Source organism: Telmatherina bonti, assembly GCF_933228915.1.
Source record: "Telmatherina bonti genome assembly, chromosome: 1".
Classification (NCBI taxonomy): domain Eukaryota; kingdom Metazoa; phylum Chordata; class Actinopteri; order Atheriniformes; family Telmatherinidae; genus Telmatherina; species Telmatherina bonti.
In genome coordinates this window covers 32,552,048-32,572,536 of record NC_136619.1, presented here as the reverse complement: position 1 = coordinate 32,572,536, position 20,489 = coordinate 32,552,048, and the positions used below count along the sequence as shown (strand labels likewise).

General features: G+C 39.1%; 1 protein-coding gene across 1 annotated transcript; it reads left to right on the top strand.

The window, feature by feature from the left end:
- Positions 1-8,290: 8,290 nt before the first annotated feature.
- Positions 8,291-19,658, top strand: scg3 (secretogranin III; the record flags this gene model as incomplete). Its single annotated transcript, XM_079242771.1, has 12 exons — positions 8,291-8,393; positions 8,950-9,002; positions 9,174-9,216; positions 9,395-9,610; positions 10,782-10,924; positions 11,244-11,393; positions 11,470-11,689; positions 12,028-12,144; positions 15,415-15,498; positions 16,018-16,128; positions 17,260-17,349; positions 19,540-19,658. 12 exons carry the CDS (start codon positions 8,291-8,293, stop codon positions 19,656-19,658), a joined length of 1,449 nt encoding a protein of 482 aa, XP_079098897.1.
- Between the last annotated feature and the right edge of the window lie 831 nt (positions 19,659-20,489).

The window sequence follows — 20,489 nt, the reverse complement described above, 5'->3', positions numbered from 1 at the left end:
CTATTTGTGCCAAGTAACTGCAGGGGTTTTAACTGGATAAATAAAGTGTTACCCTACACACTGTCTAAAGAAAGCTTCAAATAGATGGAGCATCAAAAGCACAACCTTCCCTGAATATCTGCTGAAACGGGTAATCTTTGAGGTCCAAACAGAATTCCCCTGAGTCTGATATAAAGAGAAGATTCATCTTCTTCAGTGTTTTTCCCCAGAGAAAAGCAATGTTTAGGTCTTCCCAAAAAGAGAGTCAGAGGGGATTTACAAAGAAAGAGAACAAATTAAATAAATTCCATGACACCAGCTTGTCCCGCTGCTTCCTTCCTTCCCCTGAAACAAGCGCAGCATATCCACAGCTGGGACTCCTGTGTTTCTCTGTTTGTAAAATCTGTATTTTGGTTAGATGGCCATCTACCTAAACATGAAATGCTGCAGCAAAGGGAATGCAATCGCTCAGACCAAGCTCTTGAGTTACATGTTATGCCTGCAGCATGTGAAGCCAGTCTGTCCAGTCTGCTCTGTTCAGGATAAAAACCTTTCCACAGACAGAAGACTATGTCAGGAGTCAACCTTGCTTTGGTTTTCGGTTGAAGATGGGCAATGCTTGCAGTTTTGGTCTGACTTGAACTGATATTCTGCAGCTCTAGTGTGACACCATGTGGTTTGCTGAGACTGAATATTACACCAGTATTAGCATGTTAAGCAATGTTCCAATTATGTGGAAAGTACAAAAGAGGAAAGGTTTATTTTAAAAACAGCAACTTATTATTATATATTTATATTAATTGGTTCTATGTTAAAACCAAAAAAGAATTTAAGATTCTTTTCCTAACATATAAAGCTCTCCATGGCCAGGCATTATTGTAAATCAAAGATGTCATAGTTCTATGTTTTACCAACATGGCACTTTGCTCTCAGACTGCATGTTTACTTTTGGTTCCCAGATTCTCTAAATCGGAAGTAGAGCCTTTGTCTATCTGGTTCCTCTCTTATGGAACCTAAACCGTGTCTGGGTTTTGTAGGAGACACAGCTTTAGATCAGGCTTAAAACTTTCCTTTTTGATAGATCTTATAGGGAGGGATGGTTAGAGATCCCTTAGTTATGCTGCCATAGACCACTGGGGGACGTCTCATGATACACAGAGCCTTCATTCTATTTTCATCTCTCTGCTCTTTATTTTCCATGTATACATTTATGGCAGTGTTTGTGTTTCTGTATTGGACCTGTGATGGATTAGCGATCTGTCCAGAGTGTACTCTGCCTACCGGCCAATGATTGCTGGGACGGGCTTCAGCTTCCCACGACCCTGAATCGGACTAAGCAGTTAAGAAGATGGATGGATGGATGGATGGATGGATGGATGGATGGATGGATGGATGGATGGATGGATGTTATGACAGCATTGTTGTACTCTTATTTCTCTTCTTCCTCACAGCAGGAATCCTTGACTCAAAGCTTTGGTGCTTGTGTGCTTGTTGATCCATCTTTCCTGTCCTTCCCAGCCAACTCATCCCAGGATGGGGGATTAAATCAAAGACAAGATTCAAAGACAAGACAATTATATTTTAGGAGTTGACTTTTATAAATCCAATTATCATAAATTGGACTTTTGTGGATTTGTTTTATTTGGATCACAGGAACTTGGATCATCTTTTTAGTCTTTAAATGTACAACCTCAGAACCGAAAGACTGAATATTTTATTTTTCAAATGATTTTATGTATCCTTAGGGGACGGTCATAAATTGTGGAAACTTCTAGATGAAGGACTGCATGAAGGTTTAGTCAAAGAAATAAAGATTTATTACTTTTTTCTCAATTCTGTGTAAGAGTTTAATCAAGCATAGCATAAGTGACATGTTACATCATCCAAATCATCTGTTTAATCAAAACAGATCATTAGTAGGTCCCCACTTCTGCTCCAACTCATTAAGCACTAATGCAGTACAGAGGTGTGTGCTGAGTCCAATTCTGTACTACCATTCAATCACCATCATAAGACTCATCATAGGTGGAGATGAGTCATTATGCAGGGATTAGATTTAGAAAAAAGGCTGTCAGACTGGGGTTCAGTAAATAACCTGGTCTTTTTCTCAGAGAAACTCTCCAAACCAACCCCCACCACTGCAACTGTCAAGAGAGCAAAGCAAATGCTGCACTCGCTGATAGAGTTTGTGTGGCCTTCTACCACACAAACATAGAGAGCCGCCTAAGATATTTCCTGCTGGTGTGGTATCCAGGCTCCTCTGCTGCAGATAAGAAAGCACTTCAGAGGGGTGAAAACTGAGAGCAAAAAATGACTGGCCACTCACTCTCATGGCCATACTCTTGATCTTGTTCTAACATATGGTATTGAGACTGATAAGCTCAAAGTATTTCCTCAAAACCCTGTCTTGTCCGATCACTTCTTGTTAACCTTTGAATTCACTTTATTTGATTACTCACTGACCAAAAATAAATTCTACTATAGTAGATGTTTATCATACAATAATATTACAAAATTTAAACAATCAATTGAATCAATTTTTTCACATCTACCATGTGTTAGCATGACTGAGAGTCCCCCTTTAAGCCTTACTCCTGCTCAGATTGATCAACATGCTGATACTATAACAGCTTCAATGCGTACAACCTTGGATAATGTTGCTCCCCTAAAGAAGAAGAAATTAGGTAAGATTATGAAGGCTCCCTGGTTTAATTCCCAGCTTCGAGCTCTAAAACAGGCATCAAGGCGTTTGGAAAACAGATGGCGTTCATCAGGACTAGAGGAGTCTCACTTAACCTGGAAAGAAAGTTTAAGCGTATACAAAAAAGCCTTACGTACGGCAAGAACAGCTTATTATTCATCATTGATAGAGGAAATCAAAAACAACCCTCGGTTTCTTTTCAGCACTGTAGCTAGGCTTACTAGGAGCCGGAGTGCTGTGGAGCCATGTATTCCTTTCTCACTTAGCTGTGATGATTTCATGTATTTTTTCAGGAATAAAATTGACACTATTAGAGATCAAATTCACAATACTCTTCCTTCTACCTATAATGTTGAGCCTGTTGTGGTCTCCGAAGCATCCTTAGAACCAGGATCTGACTTGTGTCTAAATAGTTTCTGTCCTGTCCAACCCTCTGAATTAACTAAAATAATAGCTTCATCTAAACCATTCATCTGTATCTTAGACCCTCTCCCAACGAGCCTCTTTAAGGACATTTTCCCTTTAATTAATACATCACTACTAAATCTTATCAATATGTCTTTAGTGACAGGATATGTTCCACAATCATTTAAAACTGCTGTAATCAAGCCTTTACTTAAAAAGCAATCTCTGGATCCAGAGGTGATAGCAAATTATAGACCTATATCTAACCTCCCGTTTATGTCCAAAATTCTGGAGAAAATAGTTTCCGCTCAGCTACATGCCCACCTGAGCAGAAATAATTTATGCGAGGAGTTTCAGTCAGGATTTAGAGCTCATCATAGTACTGAGACAGCATTGGTGAAAGTTACTAATGACCTTCTTATGGCCTCAGACAAAGGACTTGTGTCCGTACTTATCTTGCTTGATCTTAGTGCTGCATTTGATCATAACATTCTGTTACAAAGACTAGAACAGGTGATTGGAATTACAGGTACAGCGTTAAGCTGGTTTAAATCATATTTATCTGATAGACTTCAGTTCGTTCATGTAAATGACAAGTCCTCCTCCCAAACTACAGTAAGTCATGGAGTTCCTCAAGGTTCTGTACTTGGACCAATACTCTTCACGCTATATATGCTCCCTTTAGGCAAAATTATTAGACAGCATGGAATAAACTTTCATTGTTATGCAGATGATACTCAACTATACTTATCCTTTAAACCAGATGAAACAAATCAGCCCAATAGGCTACAAAATTGTCTCATAGACATAAAGACTTGGATGTCTAGAAATTTTCTCCTCTTAAACTCAGATAAGACTGAAGTAATTCTCGTTGGATCTGAAAAACTCAGAGCTAAATTTTCCGGTTTTGTAATGAACCTGGATGGCATTACTTTAGCTTCCAGTGCTACAGTGAGAAACCTTGGAGTAATATTTGACCCTGACCTGTCCTTTGGTCCACATATTAAGCAGGTTACTAAAACAGCCTTCTTTCATTTACATAATATAGCCAAAATTAGGGACATTCTGTCTCAGAGTGATGCAGAAAAACTGGTTCACGCTTTTGTTACTTCGAGACTAGATTACTGTAACTCTCTATTACTGGGCTGTCCTAAATATGCCCTGAAAACCCTTCAGCTGATCCAGAATTCTGCAGCCAGAGTCCTGACCAGAACCAGCATGAGAGATCATATTTCTCCAGTTTTAGCCTCTCTTCATTGGCTGCCTGTTGAATCTAGAATAGAATTTAAAATCCTTCTCCTTACATATAAAGCCCTCCACAACCAGGCACCACTATATATCAAAGACCTCATTGTTCCTTATATACCAAGCAGAGTACTTCATTCGCAGACTGCAGGCTTACTTGTGGTTCCTAGAGTCTCAAAGAGCCGAGCAGGAGGCAGAGCCTTTGGTTATCAGGCCCCTCTCTTATGGAATAAGCTCCCAGTTAGTGTTAGGGAAGCAGACACCCTCCCCACCTTTAAGACTAGGCTGAAGACTTATCTTTTTGATAAGTCCTATAGCTAGGGATGGTTAGCATCCCTTAGTTATGCTGCTATAGGTTTAGACTGCTGAGGGACATTTCCTGATACACTGAGCTTCTTTCTTTTTCTCTTTATCTCTTTCTTTTACCCCCCCCCCCATAACAGTGTTGCATCATTAACATGTATGTCTCCTGTCTCAGCAGGTCTCCCTGGCCGGGAGTAGCAGTTCCTGTTGTCTGTTGTCTTTCTGTCCTCTTCCCCCCACACAGCAGAGGCAGATGGCTGCCTGTCCTGAGCCGGGTTCTGACGGAGGTTTCCTTCCTGTTAAAAGGGAGTTTTTTTCCTTCCCACTGTTGCCAGTGTGCTTGCTCAGGATGGGAGATTGAGTTGGACTCAACTCAATCTGTTGGTTTCCTTATATAGGCTGTTATGAATTGGCCTTCATTATGTTTTCCCCTCTGTCTGTAAAGCGTCTTGAGATGGCATTGCCGTGATTTGACGCTATATAAATAAAGTTGAATTGAAGTTGAACTGGCTGCTCACTGCCCTCTCTGGAAGACATTTCTGTCTCATGACACATCAGGAGACATAAAAATCATCAAAGCCTCTGTTCACCCTGGTTTTCTCTTCCCTGAGCTGCTGGGTCGGCCAAACATGCACCTTTGGTTTCTGGAACTTTTCTTTTGTGGAAATTTGCATACCATGAATGGACTTTAGTTATATCATAACGTACATCTTTTCAGTCGTTACATTTAAACTGATGTTACATGGTTGTGTTGTTTCAGCTAAACGTACACTTTCTGAGTTTAGATTAGGGATCTTTGCCAACTCTTTCATGTTCTCAGGTCTATAATCATGCTCTCATCACTGATGCACTGTGTGAATTGTGTGGACACATGTTTCCACACACACTGGTACTGTATATCTTTTTAAAAGGTTCACCAAACTAAAGCTGTATCATGCTGTGATACAAAAAGTAAACACATGATGGCAGTAAATTCACAATATGAACACAAATATGATGTGGAATTTAATAATCCACATAGAGTCAGTCATAATTTTGATGAGATGGTAAAATAATAACATGTTAGCATCTCACCTTTAACATATCTATGTGCTGGAGGTAAAACAGACTTTTGTCATGTGAACAAGAACAGAATTTGGAGGGGGGTCATGTTGATGTATTCAACCTAGTATAATAAAACCTAAATACTTTGTTGTTTTAATTTCTCTCCGGCTATTTTCCTTCATATTAGATTAGGATGCACTGGACAGTAAGAGAAGAAGTGTAATTACAGCCATCATTCACCAGATGTCAGTGGTGAACTACAGTGTGCATGGCAGCAGAGTGGCTCCAGACATGTACACTTGCATGCATATGAAAACTCAAATGATTCAGATGTGAGGGATTGGTGGTGAATGTGTTCATATGAATTACTAATGGAGAAAATTGATAAGGCTGGAAAATCTCACGATCCTCTTCTCACTTCTTCTGATGAGTTACTTGATTTTCCTGGAGTGTGTGCTGGTGTTTTTATTTTAATTTCACAGAAAGCTTTCTGCTGTTGGCATGACTCCTGTTCTTTTGGACTGCTGAGGCAAGCAGGAAGTACAGTCATCCAACAGGAGGTGGCAAACATCCCATCCTGCTCTGATCAGAGCGCAGTGACAGAGCAGCTTTCATTTTAATATTTGAAAGCACATGCATGTCTAAAGATGTGTTATTTTAATGCATTTCTAACAAAACAGTTGAACGATATGCACTTAAACTTATTAGATTTTGGTAATAAATTGCAAACAGAGATCTTTTAATGTTTTCTTTATGTGCAATTGTATTAGTTTGTGTCCAATTTTTTTATTCTCTGGAGAGATAACATGATGAGAATCTATATTGCATGCCATTTTTATTATTTGTGCAGTCTACTGTTCCCTCCAAAACTGTACATAATTAATTTTTGCACCATCAATAATTTAGTACCAACATTTTGTTAAATGTTGCATTTAATATGGGTTCAGTAAAGCAAAATGTATACTCTGACAAAGTCGATGATATTAAAAAAAAAACTATTGAGTCATTGCATGATCTACTGACACAACTCACACATGCTGTTCTGTGTGGTCATGTATAATAAATCTGAACTATGATCGTGGATGACACACGCAAATCAGTTTTTTTTTAAACACAATTTCACTTCCAAAGTGTAAAAAAGAGAGAGGTCTCATCAGCTGCTACTGAAAAGAATTAAAACATTTACTCTGCACTCAGAGAAAATTAAGAAAAGAGTTCACCTTAGTTCAGTCAAAATGATAAACATGAATGGTGTGAAATGATTCCTGTGAAAGAGGTTTGTGCAATTACTGACCAAGATGCATTTTAATCTCTTATAAAGCTTTCATAAACCAGAGGATTAGTGGTAACGCTGCATCATCCAAATCATATGTCTTCTTGCTGCTAATGACTTGCTTGTTGGTTAGAAACAGCTGACAGGGAAGGCGTCCATCAATGAAATATTTATGGCCTGAAGGTTTAAAATTCAGAACATTTGATTTAGTTTCATTTTGCTTTTCAATTTCAGGACATTTTTTATTTGCAACAAATAAGGAAAGGGGAAAAATCCAGATGAACAAATGTATCATTTTCAATTTCTACTTTTTTTGTTCAAGTCTAAAAAACAAGCTTTAAAATTAAAGGAAACTGGAGAGTAAACCACTTAGGACTGGAAATAGCACCTATTACTCTTAAAAGGCAAACACCCAAGCTTACATCAAATTAACAGCAGGCTGAGGTTATGAAAGCAAAGCAAAGCACTCATAAAACTGTCCCGATATATATTTTGTTTGTTCATGGGCTTAATTGCCGTTTTAAGATAGGTTGCTATTGACTGGACAGTAAGGTCTACAAACATGACGCAGGTTGTGAATGACGCACGAAATGGGCGTTTTTTTCTGCAGCTACGCTGCAAAAGATATCTTCCTCTGTGTCTTTTGTTTTTATCCCCAGGAGTATTTAATATGTAGTGGTTTGGAAAACTGAATGCATAACAGTAAAAACATATTAATTCATTGAAATAGCCCAGTTTTTCCACTTTTTCACTGGATAATGGATCAAACTGTTCCGTTTCCATAAGTGAGGGTATTATATCAGAAAGAAATTAATGTAATTTGTTTTCAAATCTTTTGGCAAAAATATTTCAATGCCTTTTGTTTTAGATGGACATAAAAAATTACATAAAACATGGACACTTCTTGCAGTGTTTATCTCCTCCTCTTCCTCCTCCTCCTCTTCTAAGACGGAGGGGGGGGGGGGGGGGTCTTGTTGTAGTGAGCTGTGTTACTGCGCTGGCAGGTGATGCTGTAGCTCACACGGGGCTTGACGAGCCTCCTTACTTATCTGGTTTTAATTAGAGAGGGTGACCTGGTTTCAGCACCGCGGCGCGTCAACAGCTCCAGGGTCCAGCGGAGATTTGCCCAGCCCCTCCCCGCCCGGTGCGTCTCACAGAACGGGTGCCCAAGGCGGAGCCATCGCGGCGGTTTCAGCACCAGCAGCCGGAGTGGAGCTGTCCACACATTCAGCACTTTAGTTTTTTGTTGTTGTTTTTTTCCAGGGAAGCGGAACCCAGACAACAAAAAGAACCCCAGGAGTCAACTCGCTCCTGGACGCTCCGAGACAGCTTCTTTCAGGATGGCGTCCAAATGCGTTGGCCTTTCCGTCCTCGTCTGTCTTCTTGCTCTGAATGTATTGAGCCAGATATCTGCCTTCCCCACACCTACAGCCTCCACGGATGGTGAGTTCAAATGCTTTGTGGGAACAAATAGTGTGAGGTAGCTATTAAACTAAAAAGAAAGATTTAAAATACCTCTAAAGTAGACTAAGATGAAGGCACACACAAAAAAACTAAATTCTCCACACGTGTTTACTTTATCTTAATATTTTACAGCGGTTTATGAATTAGTTATATTGTTGGTGGTGTTCCAGTTATTTCAATTGGAATCCTGTTGACAAAGAAAACATCACAGAGCAAAAGGCAGTGGCTTTAAAGTTGAGCTCCAGCTCACAGCGGCTGATGGTGTTTTCCACTGCGCTGGTCGCTTAAGGCCGCTTGTGGTCTATTTTCGCAACAGTTTAATCTTTTGTTTGATAATCCGATTAAGCTGTGCCTCTGGTGGAGAGTTAGGGCACCAGAAACCCATATCAAATGCGAAAGATAACATGTATTCAATTGACAGAAGTCAAATTTGTATTTCTAAAACGTGTTTTTGTGTTGAAGGTATTGTAACCTTAAAAGTCTGGCTTGTTTGGATCCACCAGTTTTTTTTATGATTGCTTTTCTATTGTTTTAGATCAAACTGTGTACAACAGACAGTTGACAGAAGAAAGACCACTACAAGAGCAGGTGAGCTCCTCAGTCTTCATGCGACATGGTTAATTTTCCCCATTCAATATCCGGCCAAATGAGCTTTATGATCACTTGTCAAACAGCCTGGGTATTAGCCTAGCAAGCATCAGTAATCAGAGCTTATATCCTGAGTGGAAATTATGTGTTCAATATTTGTCATTTCCCCAGATTGCTGAGGCAGACAGCGTGAAGGCTGCAGTACAGTCAGCTGGTAAGAGGAAGCCTCAATGCCAATCAATTAATGACTTTATTCCCCTCTGCTGAGCAGATTCAGGTTGCACTCTTTCCTGTAAAACCCTCCTCTTTCCTACTGACAGACGGCTAGAATCATGGAAATATGATAGTTTCTCATCCTCAACATTACTCAGTCTGTTTCCTCTGCCTGACAGAGAGCAAGCGTCCCGCTGCCTCCAAGGACACCGAGTCAGAGCGGGACAGTGATGACTTTACCATGCTCAAGTCCCTGGCTGATGACCAGAAGTCGAAAGAGACCACCGAGGCAAATGTCAAGAAAGAGGATCAATACGTTCCTGATGAATCAGACTCTACAAAGAGTCGACGTCTTGCAGATGACTACGACTCCACCAAGAATGGCATGGACTATGGTAACCATGTTTCACACTCAACGTGCATATTGTTCTAAAATGGAAATAAAAAGGTCTCGGACTGCTGCTTGCATCATCATGGACAGGCTCACATAGACATTTTAAGAAAGAGTAGGCAGAGGAAACACGTGTGTGGCAAGGATCAGCACAGACAGATAGAAAGAGTCAAAGACGGTACACGTGAAATCAAGAGTACAAGATTATACCTCCATTTCTGTCACCTTGGATGTCATGCTCTGCTATGGTACAAGCTTTTTTCTTCTTTAATTTCACAGGAGACGTTTAAATGTCATGGCGATCTCATCTCTATCCTATGTGAAACAATAAAAAAAGACCTCATTTATGATCACATCAGAGCACCTGTCCCATCACCGGGATCTGTCAGAGCTAAAAACAATTTTTCACTTAATTAGAGTTAATTTGTTTTGCAGATTTAATCCAAATCCAATCATGTGTTTAGTGTTTTTCTCAGTGGACTTCATCAAACAGGTTCACATTTTACCGCATGTAATTTGACCAGTAGCCACAAAGCTCTCTGTGAGCTGAGGTGACTCAGACACAAAGCGCTGAGTGCAACACTTCCTTGATTTGTGCAGTCATACCAGCGATGACACAAAGCTTTTGATATTACGCTTCATCTACCTTTGGCAAACAGTTTTCATTTCTTATTTTCTCCTGGAAGTCAAAAATAGAAAGTAAAGTACATATGATTCAATCTGCCAACACAAGCTATAAAAAAGTTTAAAATATGCTTATTCTCATTGTGTTTGAACTTTGAGAAGCAGCAGGGGTTTGTTACGCAAGAGTCAAGCTGTAGCAGTTGTACATTTCTTACTCAGTAGCGCAGATATAGTGTCCTAAATATAACGGATGGGAACGTATTCACCACTGGCTTTTTTCTTTAATCCATTGAAAAAGAGACTCAATAAATAAACAAAGAAAAAACATAGACTGCGCAGAACAGTGGAAAATTCAAGATTTAAGCATCACTTTTGCACGGCGTGAATAATGTAAATGAAGAAACTATTTTTTTTTTAAAAAAGAAAAGAAAGCGTGAAAACTGACAAGATGTCATAAATTTTATTGAATTAAAGTAAAAGCAAATGCATATATCTTGTAACCCCACCAGTGAAAAGAAAAATCATTAATGACATATGCAATCTCCTTGCAGATGACCCAGAAAGCTTCCGTCAAGTTGACGGCACCCCTCTGACAGCTGAAGACATCGTTCAGAAGATTGCCAACAAAATCTATGAGGAAGACGACAGAGGGGTGTTTGACAGGATTGTTTCCAAACTGCTCAAACTGGGGCTGGTAAGCTCTGAGCTTGTGCTCCCCCCTCTGATAATCTCATTGAATCCAACCCAGCATGTTGCACGACATTTTCTCTGCAGGAACTCTGTCTGTCTGTGCACACCCTTTTTTGCTCAATGGGAGATGAGGAGATGTGTTAATTGCTTTTTGTTCCATGATTTCAGCTGTGAATTACTTTTCTGACACTGTACACAGCAGTTTGGTGATGCTCTCTCACATTGATCCCCCCCCAGTTATTGTGATCAATATGTGACCTAAAAAGTTTTATATTCACTTCACCCTATTTTGTTTTGTTCCAATTCTCTTTATTTTATTGTAGATCACAGAAAACCAGGCAGATACTCTGGAGTACCAGGTGGCTGAGGCTCTCCAGGACCTCATCACCAAAAATGCCAAGAACAATGAAATTGAGGACATTCTGAGCAATGATGAAAACAAGGGCGAGCAAGACGACCAGGGCTCAGACACGGTAAAACCCTGCAGAGAAGCTGCCGTCATGGTAACGTAGAAAACAATGAAAAATAATAATAGCTGTCATTTTGCAGGACATGTGGGAGCCACCCAGGAGACGCTACAACGAAGATGAAGATGAGGAAGATAATGATGATGAGATTGAGGATGAGGTGGACCGGGATGTGGATGAAGATGTGGATAACACCTGGGACAAAGATGCTGAGGAGGGCAATGAGGTGAGCCCTGAAGATGGGCTCCAGGACCTGCAGTACTTCCCGAACTTCTACCGTCTGCTTAAAAGCCTTGATTCAGGTAGAAACACACTCAGACTGACATTTAGCAGCATCTTCTGTCCACACATAGCAGCTCCTCAGCTCAACAGCAGGACTAGACATTGATGTTGTAGTCATGGCAATGTTGTTTTTTTCCAGTGTGATGTGTGTGTTTTATTCCTACATTTGTTTCCTGCACATCTAGGAAGTCCATATGAAAACTCACTCACTCACAAGCTGAGCTAATTATTTCTAATCCAATCAACATGAACACCACAGTCAAACACCATGTGGTTACACTAGCACCACAATCACTTCCCAACCACCTACCAATGTCAGATAATGGTCTTAGATGTGTCCTCTGTTTTACTTTCACAGATCAAGACACTCAGGAGAGGGAGACACTGATCACCATCATGAAGACTTTGATCGATTTCGTGAAGATGATGGTGAAATATGGCACCATCACACCAGAGGAAGGCGTGTCATATCTAGGTAAGACATGAGAGGATATGATTAACCTGTTAACAGCAGAAAGATATATATATATTTTTATATATAGTCTTTTCTTGGGAGTAGTAGTTTAATAAAATCGTGCATTCATGAGGGTTCTGCTTTGAGTCCTGTATTGCTACTCTTATAATCATCTTAAATAACCAGTTTGCCAACATCTTCTGCTGTTTTTATGCTGACAGCTGGGCTGTCCGCTTCCTGAACTGATGGCTCAACAGGCTTTGATCAATATATAACTGATATCATCCTTACATTAAGTATGATCAGGAAGATTCAGAATATCGAGTGTAATTTCTAACTTCAGCGCTGATTTCAATCATATGCTACATCTCTATGAAGAAAGCTGATGAAAGATTCAAGACCAAGGCTTCAATCCATTTATTGCATTAAATTTAGATGCTTTTGTGTGTTAAACATTTTCATTTGTGCTGTTCTTATTGTGTTCTGTTGGACGAATGATTCCTCTCAGTTGACTCAATAGAGTTTGACGTCTGTGCAGGCAGATTATTATCAAGGGCACCCTGTATGACTCTGGCTGCTTGTTTTTTTGTTTTTTTTTATCTAGAGATTAAATGTATCACCAGTAGAAAGGTCAGCCACCTGTAAAGGACAGCTGCCATCTCTGTGCATTTGCCTCAGGGAATCCAGACCCGTGATATGATTTATATTCTCAGTTTAAATTAGATCCAGTCCCAGACTAAATTTAAAACAAGAAAAGGATAGATGATATCCTCGATCAGGATCTGATTGAGGGTGTTTCAATCAAACAATTCTGTATCTGTATATATCTATTTTGGGGGGGAATACACTTTTTTAAACTTTCCAAACTTTCCAGACATATTTTATGGGTTTTATAGTCTTAAAAGATTGAAGTAAAAGTCCCATAAAGCTTGGATTGTAGTTATAACTCAAGCCAACGTTTAGTTTTTATTGCAGGTTTACATGTTAGGTACTAACTTGGACTTCACAGTGCAAGATAATGTCTTCAGAGTTTTTGTTTTTCAAATCTTATATTTCAAATTTAGTAATGATTAGTTAAGAGATTCAAAGCCCTTCAGTAGAGTTAGTGACCCCTCTCTAAGCTAAGTAGGATATGTTTACAATGATTACATCAAGCCGTGACACTATGGTTGACCTACTGCAGGGCTATTCAGCTTGGTTCCACAAGAGTTGTCCTATAGGTGTATTCCTGCTTCAACACCCCTGACTTGAATTAACAGATCCAACAGCCTATGAAGTTCTTCTAAATGACTTATTTGAGCCAGGTCTGTTGGAGCAGCGACACATTGAAAACCTGCAGGATTGTGACTGTCATAGGACTGAGTTTAAAAGCCCTGACTTACTGTATCTAGACTATAAATTGCATGTAGCAGCAAAGGGCCATGGTTGCCTCACGTAGCAGAGCAGATGACCACTGCTGCAGCTGCACCCTGAAACTAAACAGGCATATACCATTGAACAACATGTGACTTTCCATGGCAACCTGTCTGGCTCCATGTAGTGCAGGTTATGAAGAGATTATCAAGTGGTATTCCACCATTGCCTAGCAACACCCCCCCCCCCCCCCCCCCCCCCCCCCCCCCCCCCACCCCATCATCATCCACCACCCACCAAATGACTGTGATGCTCCAGTATGTCACCAAGGTACACCACTGAATAGACAGATCTGTCAGTCATTTGTTATCTGCTGATGTGTGATGCAGATCTTAAGACAAACAGAGGGAGAGAAAGAAAAGGAAGAGAGCGGAGGAGGAAGAAGTGTGTGTGTGTTCTTGTGGGCAGAAAAAAAGAACATAAGAGTGGGCTTCCACTGTGCTTCCACAGGTGGGAGGAGGCGGATTGTATTCATAGAAAGAGGGAGAGTAGGATTGTTAGATAATGAAAAATAAAAGGAGGCTGGAGTGAAAACAGAAGAGAGGAAATTCCAACGCACCTTTATATTCAGCTAAAGAAATCAAATCAAGACTTCCTGTTTTTGTTTTCTTACTTTATAGTCTTTCTGTCAATGTGTTCGATCAGCATGCAAAGCCTGATCAATATCAATCATGAACAAAAGGCCATCCAGAATGATTTCTAATAACATATTTCCTCCTTTAGCAAATAATCCAAAATAACTAGAAAGGACACTTTTCACAAATTGCCTTGACATACAAAAATATCTCATAACAAACATTAATTAGAAGCACTCAGAAAGTGCTGACCTCTGTCATGCCTTTGATTTATTCATTAATTATTTATTTATTTATTTAGTGGCAATGATAGTGGGCATTATATTTGAGTTAGAAACTCTAAAGGCAAAATATCCCCCTAGAAGTTATCTGGATTACCCCCAAAATCTAATAATTTGTTTCCTGAGTCCATTTCTGAGGTTCCCTAAAAAAAATTCAAAATCAGTCCATAACTTGAGTCATGTTGCTAACAGACAGACAAAAGGACAAACCAACGCCACCGAATACATCCCATCCATCTTGGCGGAGCTAATCAAACTTATAATGAATCTTATGAGAGTAGAAAATAAACACTTGAAGAAGTTTGAACTGTGATATAAACTATGTATTAAATATTCACAAAAGTTTTTAATGCCAAAGAAAAAATCATTTTAAAAAAATAGAAATGGACCTAATACAGAGAAAATGATTCCAGTTTATCTCTTCGATATGTGCATCTCTACAACATTTGCCACCCCCATTAAAAAAAAAAAAAAAAAAGATTTGCAGCCAGCCCCCATCTGTTAATCTAGAGAGGACTTGTTGTCCTGTCGCGCCATATGACACATTGTGTCTCCCTGTTTTGTAATCCTCTATGAAAACATGATAATCTAACCCCTATGAAACCCCCGAGGATTACTTTACAAAGTCCAAACACTCAGAATGAAATAGTTACTTTTATGTGCTGTTCCAGAGAAGATAAAAACAATATTTAGATTAGATAACTACAAATCTTACGGCATCTGACAAATCTAGAGGAGAAAAGGATTTGTGGCACCAAATATTGAATTGTTTTTAAACTACACCAAATTTGTTGCAATATACAATCAAATAATTAGGAATTGTAGTAGAAATTTTTAGTAGTAGTAGTAGTACTAGAAGTAATATTTTTTATTACTAAAATGATGATCATCATGTCTCTTTTTAGTGATTAATATCTAAATCTTTTTCAAACGGTGATAACCTTCTGCATCAAACAAAAGCTGAAGACACAATGCTGATTAAATCCAAAGTAAATGTTCGTCCTGTTTCATCTACCTTTCAGAGAACCTGGATGCTATGATCGCCATGCAGACCAAGAACAAGCTGGGCAAGTCCCTTGGTACCCCTGATGTCATTGCACCCTATGGTAAACCAAGATGTTTTGTCAAAAATCCCTGATGTTTTAGTCCATATTGTTACATGTCATTTAGGACTGAAGAAACTGCCTTGTTCTCTTCAAAATAGCATTGCTGAAATCTTAGTGTAAAGGAAGAATTTAATTAAAAAGACAACATGAATCGAGACATTATAGAGAATTTAGATGGTACTGTGATCTTCTTTGGAGTGGGGGGGTGCTTTGGAGCAACTGTACTGTAGATCACTGAGGTTGGGCCTGATAAAGTGTCTCTGGCCTTTCTAGACAAAAATCTAACTTAAGAGAGAATTGAAGATGAGATTTTTTTTTTTTAAAGGGAATTCAGGTATTTGGACTTTAATCCAGATTAGCGAAGTATAATACCAAATGTGTGGCGATACCTAACCTGCTAAACTGACAACAAAACAACAAACTCAACGTAGAATCTTTAATCTTCACAAGCTTACTTTATTTATCTTTAAAAAAAAAAAAAAAAAGAACATCTATGTAACCTTTTTAATCCTCTTGTAGGGAAAAACTTGGATGAGGATGACAACACCAAAGCCGAGGCCGCCAAGATGCAGAAGGAATATGAGAACCTGAAAGATTCGACCAAAGAGGAGCAGCCATCCACCGAGACCAGTCAGTTCTCAGCCAAATCCTGATGACCACAAGAGAAATTATTCATATGTTGTTTTGGATTTGATAATCAGCTAAAACTATGTTAAACCATCTTACTATTGTGCCCCTCACAATCTGATAAACCGTCCCCTTGTAAACTGCATGGATCATTTTTATTTATTTATTTATCTACTTTTTCTTAATGATTTATTGTTTTGTTTCGTGCCAGACATCTCAAATAAATACACATTTCATAAATAAATACAGTATTCCCACATGACTTTAATGAAGCAAAACTATTTTTCAGTCCGACTCAAAATGAAAATACTAGCCAGTTTAATTTTAGACATTTTGTTTTCACTCGATTGATCATAAACAACACTGTGTTGTCCAGGCCGCTCATAATTAAGCCCCTGCTTGTCTCTGAATTAGGCCAGTCCAATAACACCCGCCGGAAAGCTTGTCACAGCTTCTTTTATTCTCTCCCTGTCCACTATACTCTATGTACTTGTCAATATAATCCATGTACACACACAATGGGATGTTAAACATGGAGCGGGATTGCCATGAGACACTTGTTTAAACAGCAACGGAAAAATTTATTCATTACATTATCGTAACTCTGTAATATATCTTTATGAACAAGCTGCAGTGATTTGCACCATTTGACACTTATTTAAATACATAAATTAAATAACTGTTTAATACTTACTTATATTAGGGTGTGTACCAAAATGTAAGTTTACTTTAAAAATTGGGTTTTATAGTCACATAAATAAACCTCTGACAGCTGCTGGTGGGATGTTGTTCCAACCTTTTTTTTCTCATTCTAGTTATTATTTAACCAGCACCCATGTGTCTTCTGCTTTTGTAATTCTGCTTTTTTAATATAAAAGTACAGTTCTGGCTACCAGCGTGTTTCCACTGCTACTAAAACGAAAAGAAACTTAAAGCTTGCTTTGGGAAATGTTGAGACGTGAATAATTAATCATTTTAATAGTGCACTGTCTGGCTAGTTGGTGAAATCAAGACTATTGTTTAAGTGTCATGCTCCCAAAGAGAAGCAAAAGTCATTTTAAAATGAAAAAAATCATTTATTCAGGAAAATTGTCATGTGTGCTTCTCCCCGTTTTCTCTTTCTTATTCCTGCAGATCAGCCTGGCAAGTCAGAGACGTATCTGGAGGCCATCAGGAAGAATATCGAATGGCTGAAGAAACACAACAAAGACGAAGGCAAAGATGGTAAGGCACGCTCGCTTATTAAAAAAAACGAACTGATGAAACATACATCATACAGGCCTGAATCAGTTATATGATGTTGGTGTATAATAAATGAACTGCTTTTCCATCTCCAATGACAGCTAAGTTGGAAGTCCGAAGAACGTCCTCATTTGCAAACCCTTACTTTTCTAAAACTCTCGGGTCTGACGTGACGCTTTAAAGAACACAAAACGTGAAGACCCTTTTTGTTGCCTCAATTTGCAATTTAAAGGAGAATGTGTGTGTGTGTGTGTGTGTGTGTGTGTGTGAAGGGGGGGTAGGAGGCTCTTTGCTTCTGATCTCATGAATATGGATCATTCTTAATGAGCCTGTCCTAATTGCTTGTGATACAGCTGCCTTGTTTCAAGACAAAGGTTGCGGCGACCTGGTTTTGTGTTGGTCTCCAAAAAGAGAGCATAAAAAGCTGAAATGAAATACTTATATTTTCCATACTTTTGTTGTGAGCATGCATATTGAAGCAGCATGTAGTCCAGGAAATGCACCAGTATACAGACCTGTGAAAGCTGTGGTACTTTCACTCACAGCAGTGCACTCGCCTAACTGGGAAGGCCTGCAGTCGGGCTCTCCACAGTGTAAAATCAATGCCCAGTGGTGCTTCATTAAGCAGAGGAGAATGAAATGCTAATGAGTTCTCACCATTCAGGCCATCTATCTATTGGAGATGATCTCAGTAGGATATCTCAGACAAGAAAACAAAAGTTCCAACTCAAGTGAGGATTATTGCCGTTGATGGTAGCTGGCTTGATCTGATCCCAGCTGAACAATAGGATAAGAAATTATAGACGGATGGATTTACAGATAAAAGCAAAGTTTGACCCAGATTGTTGCTCACATCTTAAACGCAGCGGAAAGAGGAAAACAACAAGAAGAAGAGATTAACACTGAGGAGAGTAAAGGGGAGAGAAAGACAGATCAGCAGTGAAGTTTTGTTTTGCAGCTCATCTCCAAGCTTGGCCCCACGTATAGGACACTTCATTAGCATTCAAGTGTGGAGAATGGTTGTCCGGGACAACAGGGGCCTTACCCGCCTGCCTGTCTGGGAACTGACACAGACAGATAATGGTGTAAGAACAGACACACAGTCAGAATCATCTAATTTGCTCATTTTCTGGCGCCGTATTATTAATATAATACAGCATCAGGACCCTTTTCTTACTCATTGTCTTTTCAACTTAAACTCTTCCCCAAAGTCCTCAAACTTGTTTTCTTTCTGTTGTCTGAGAGAACAATACAGCTAGAGGAAAACAAAGGCCTTTTCATCTGAAAACTGTGTCATGGAAACTGAGTGGAAGATGGGCCATTTATTGTGTTTACTCTAACAGAAGCAGCCATCAGGACAATCAATGCAGACTGCACGCTTGTGGGTTCGTGTGTGTTAATGAGTTTGCGTTTATGCGTGTGTGTGTGCACGTCCGTACACACGGCAAAGATTAACCAGAGGAGCAGATGGACACTGACGCGACATCTTGATTTGGCTCTTAGCTTCTCGCAGTGAAGACTGCTAGAAGTGATGCTGGCTATAATCACATTCAGATAATCCCTCACACATCTCCTGTTTGTCACCAGCAAGGAAAGTGTAACTTTAAGCTTGAAAATGAATCACAAAACTTAAAAATGCAGAGAGGTTGCTGGAGGAGCTTTTGGCTGTCCTCTATCTTCTGCTTCCACCTCCTTCTGAATCGAGGGCAGGGAGAGGTGGTGCTGCAGCTGTATGTCTGCTCTGAAAGTCATTCTTCATAATGATGGATAACACCGAGTTGGGCTGTGTTCATCTCTAAATATAACTACATCCTAGAGATGTGGTACTCAGTGACAGCATGGGGAGAGGTGAATACTTGCGGAGCTTGAAGAAAGAGAATGTACTAGAAAATATGCTTATTTAGAACTTTTTTGTTTTTGTTCCAAGAAGTAAAACTGCATTTAGATTTCTTTATGTCCTTCTTTCTTGCATGATAACACATGGCATCTTCATAGTATCAGACAAACATGCTCTGACCTTAATCCCCCTCAGAGCTTGTTTGGGTGTGTCATCTTAAGAGGACAGTGCATGAACAGTTTAACATTTGATCTTTCCTTCCGCTCACAATATCCTCATGCACTTCCTCTTTAAACCTGAGATTTTAAACCTATTTGCCATGCCTGCTTCTCTAGATTATGACCTTTCCAAGCTGAAGGATTTCATGGACCAGCAGGTTGACTCGTACATCCAGAAGGGCATCATCGCCAAAGATGAAGGCGACACCATCAAGAGGATCTACAGCAGCCTGTAATAAGATTGCCCATCCTCCGGCCTAAAACAAAGGACTGAATATTAAGATCTCCAACAAAAATGTGACTGCTTAATTATTATTTCCTATAGTATGGCAAATTATTTACAGATTATTCAAAATTAAATGCTTATCTTTCCAGACATTACTGAAAAGAAGTAGAGTTAAACAATAATACTGACAGAAATTTTAAAGTCCTTCCTTACATGAGTTCCTCTTACACATTTAATTAAATCTGCACGTTAAAATTGAAGAGTTATAATTCCTAAATTACTATAGTGAAGTATAAAACAACTTGATCATCACACATGATGTAATTATTTAGTCCCAACTTGACTCCAGAGGACAGTTTATCTTATGGGAATATGATGCTAGCTTTGTTATAACCACTCTTTCCAAAACCTTTTTGCAACAAGTAAACTTTTATCAAATTATACTCATTATATGTAACCTGTCTTAGCTTATATTTTTTCCAGTGTGTACGTAAAATCTTAATGTACTCTTGCTTTTTACCAAAAAAAAATATATATATGTATGGTGTATCATGTGTGTGCGCCTTGTACTCCTCTACTGTGTTCTGCTGTAATACATCTTGAGCCCACTAGGGGGCAATGTATGAACCATCAACTGCATGTCTCTTCTGTCAAACATTTCCATCTTTGTAGAGGCAAAATATGAAGTATTTTTAACTGTAAATATTTGTGACTTTTTTCCTAAAGTTATAAGAGCAATTAAACCATTGCCTTTTCTTTACCTGTGTTCTTAACTGTGGCAACAAATCAACAATAGCTGACATCTAGAAAACAGTCTTGAGAGCTTGACGTTTGTTTCAAA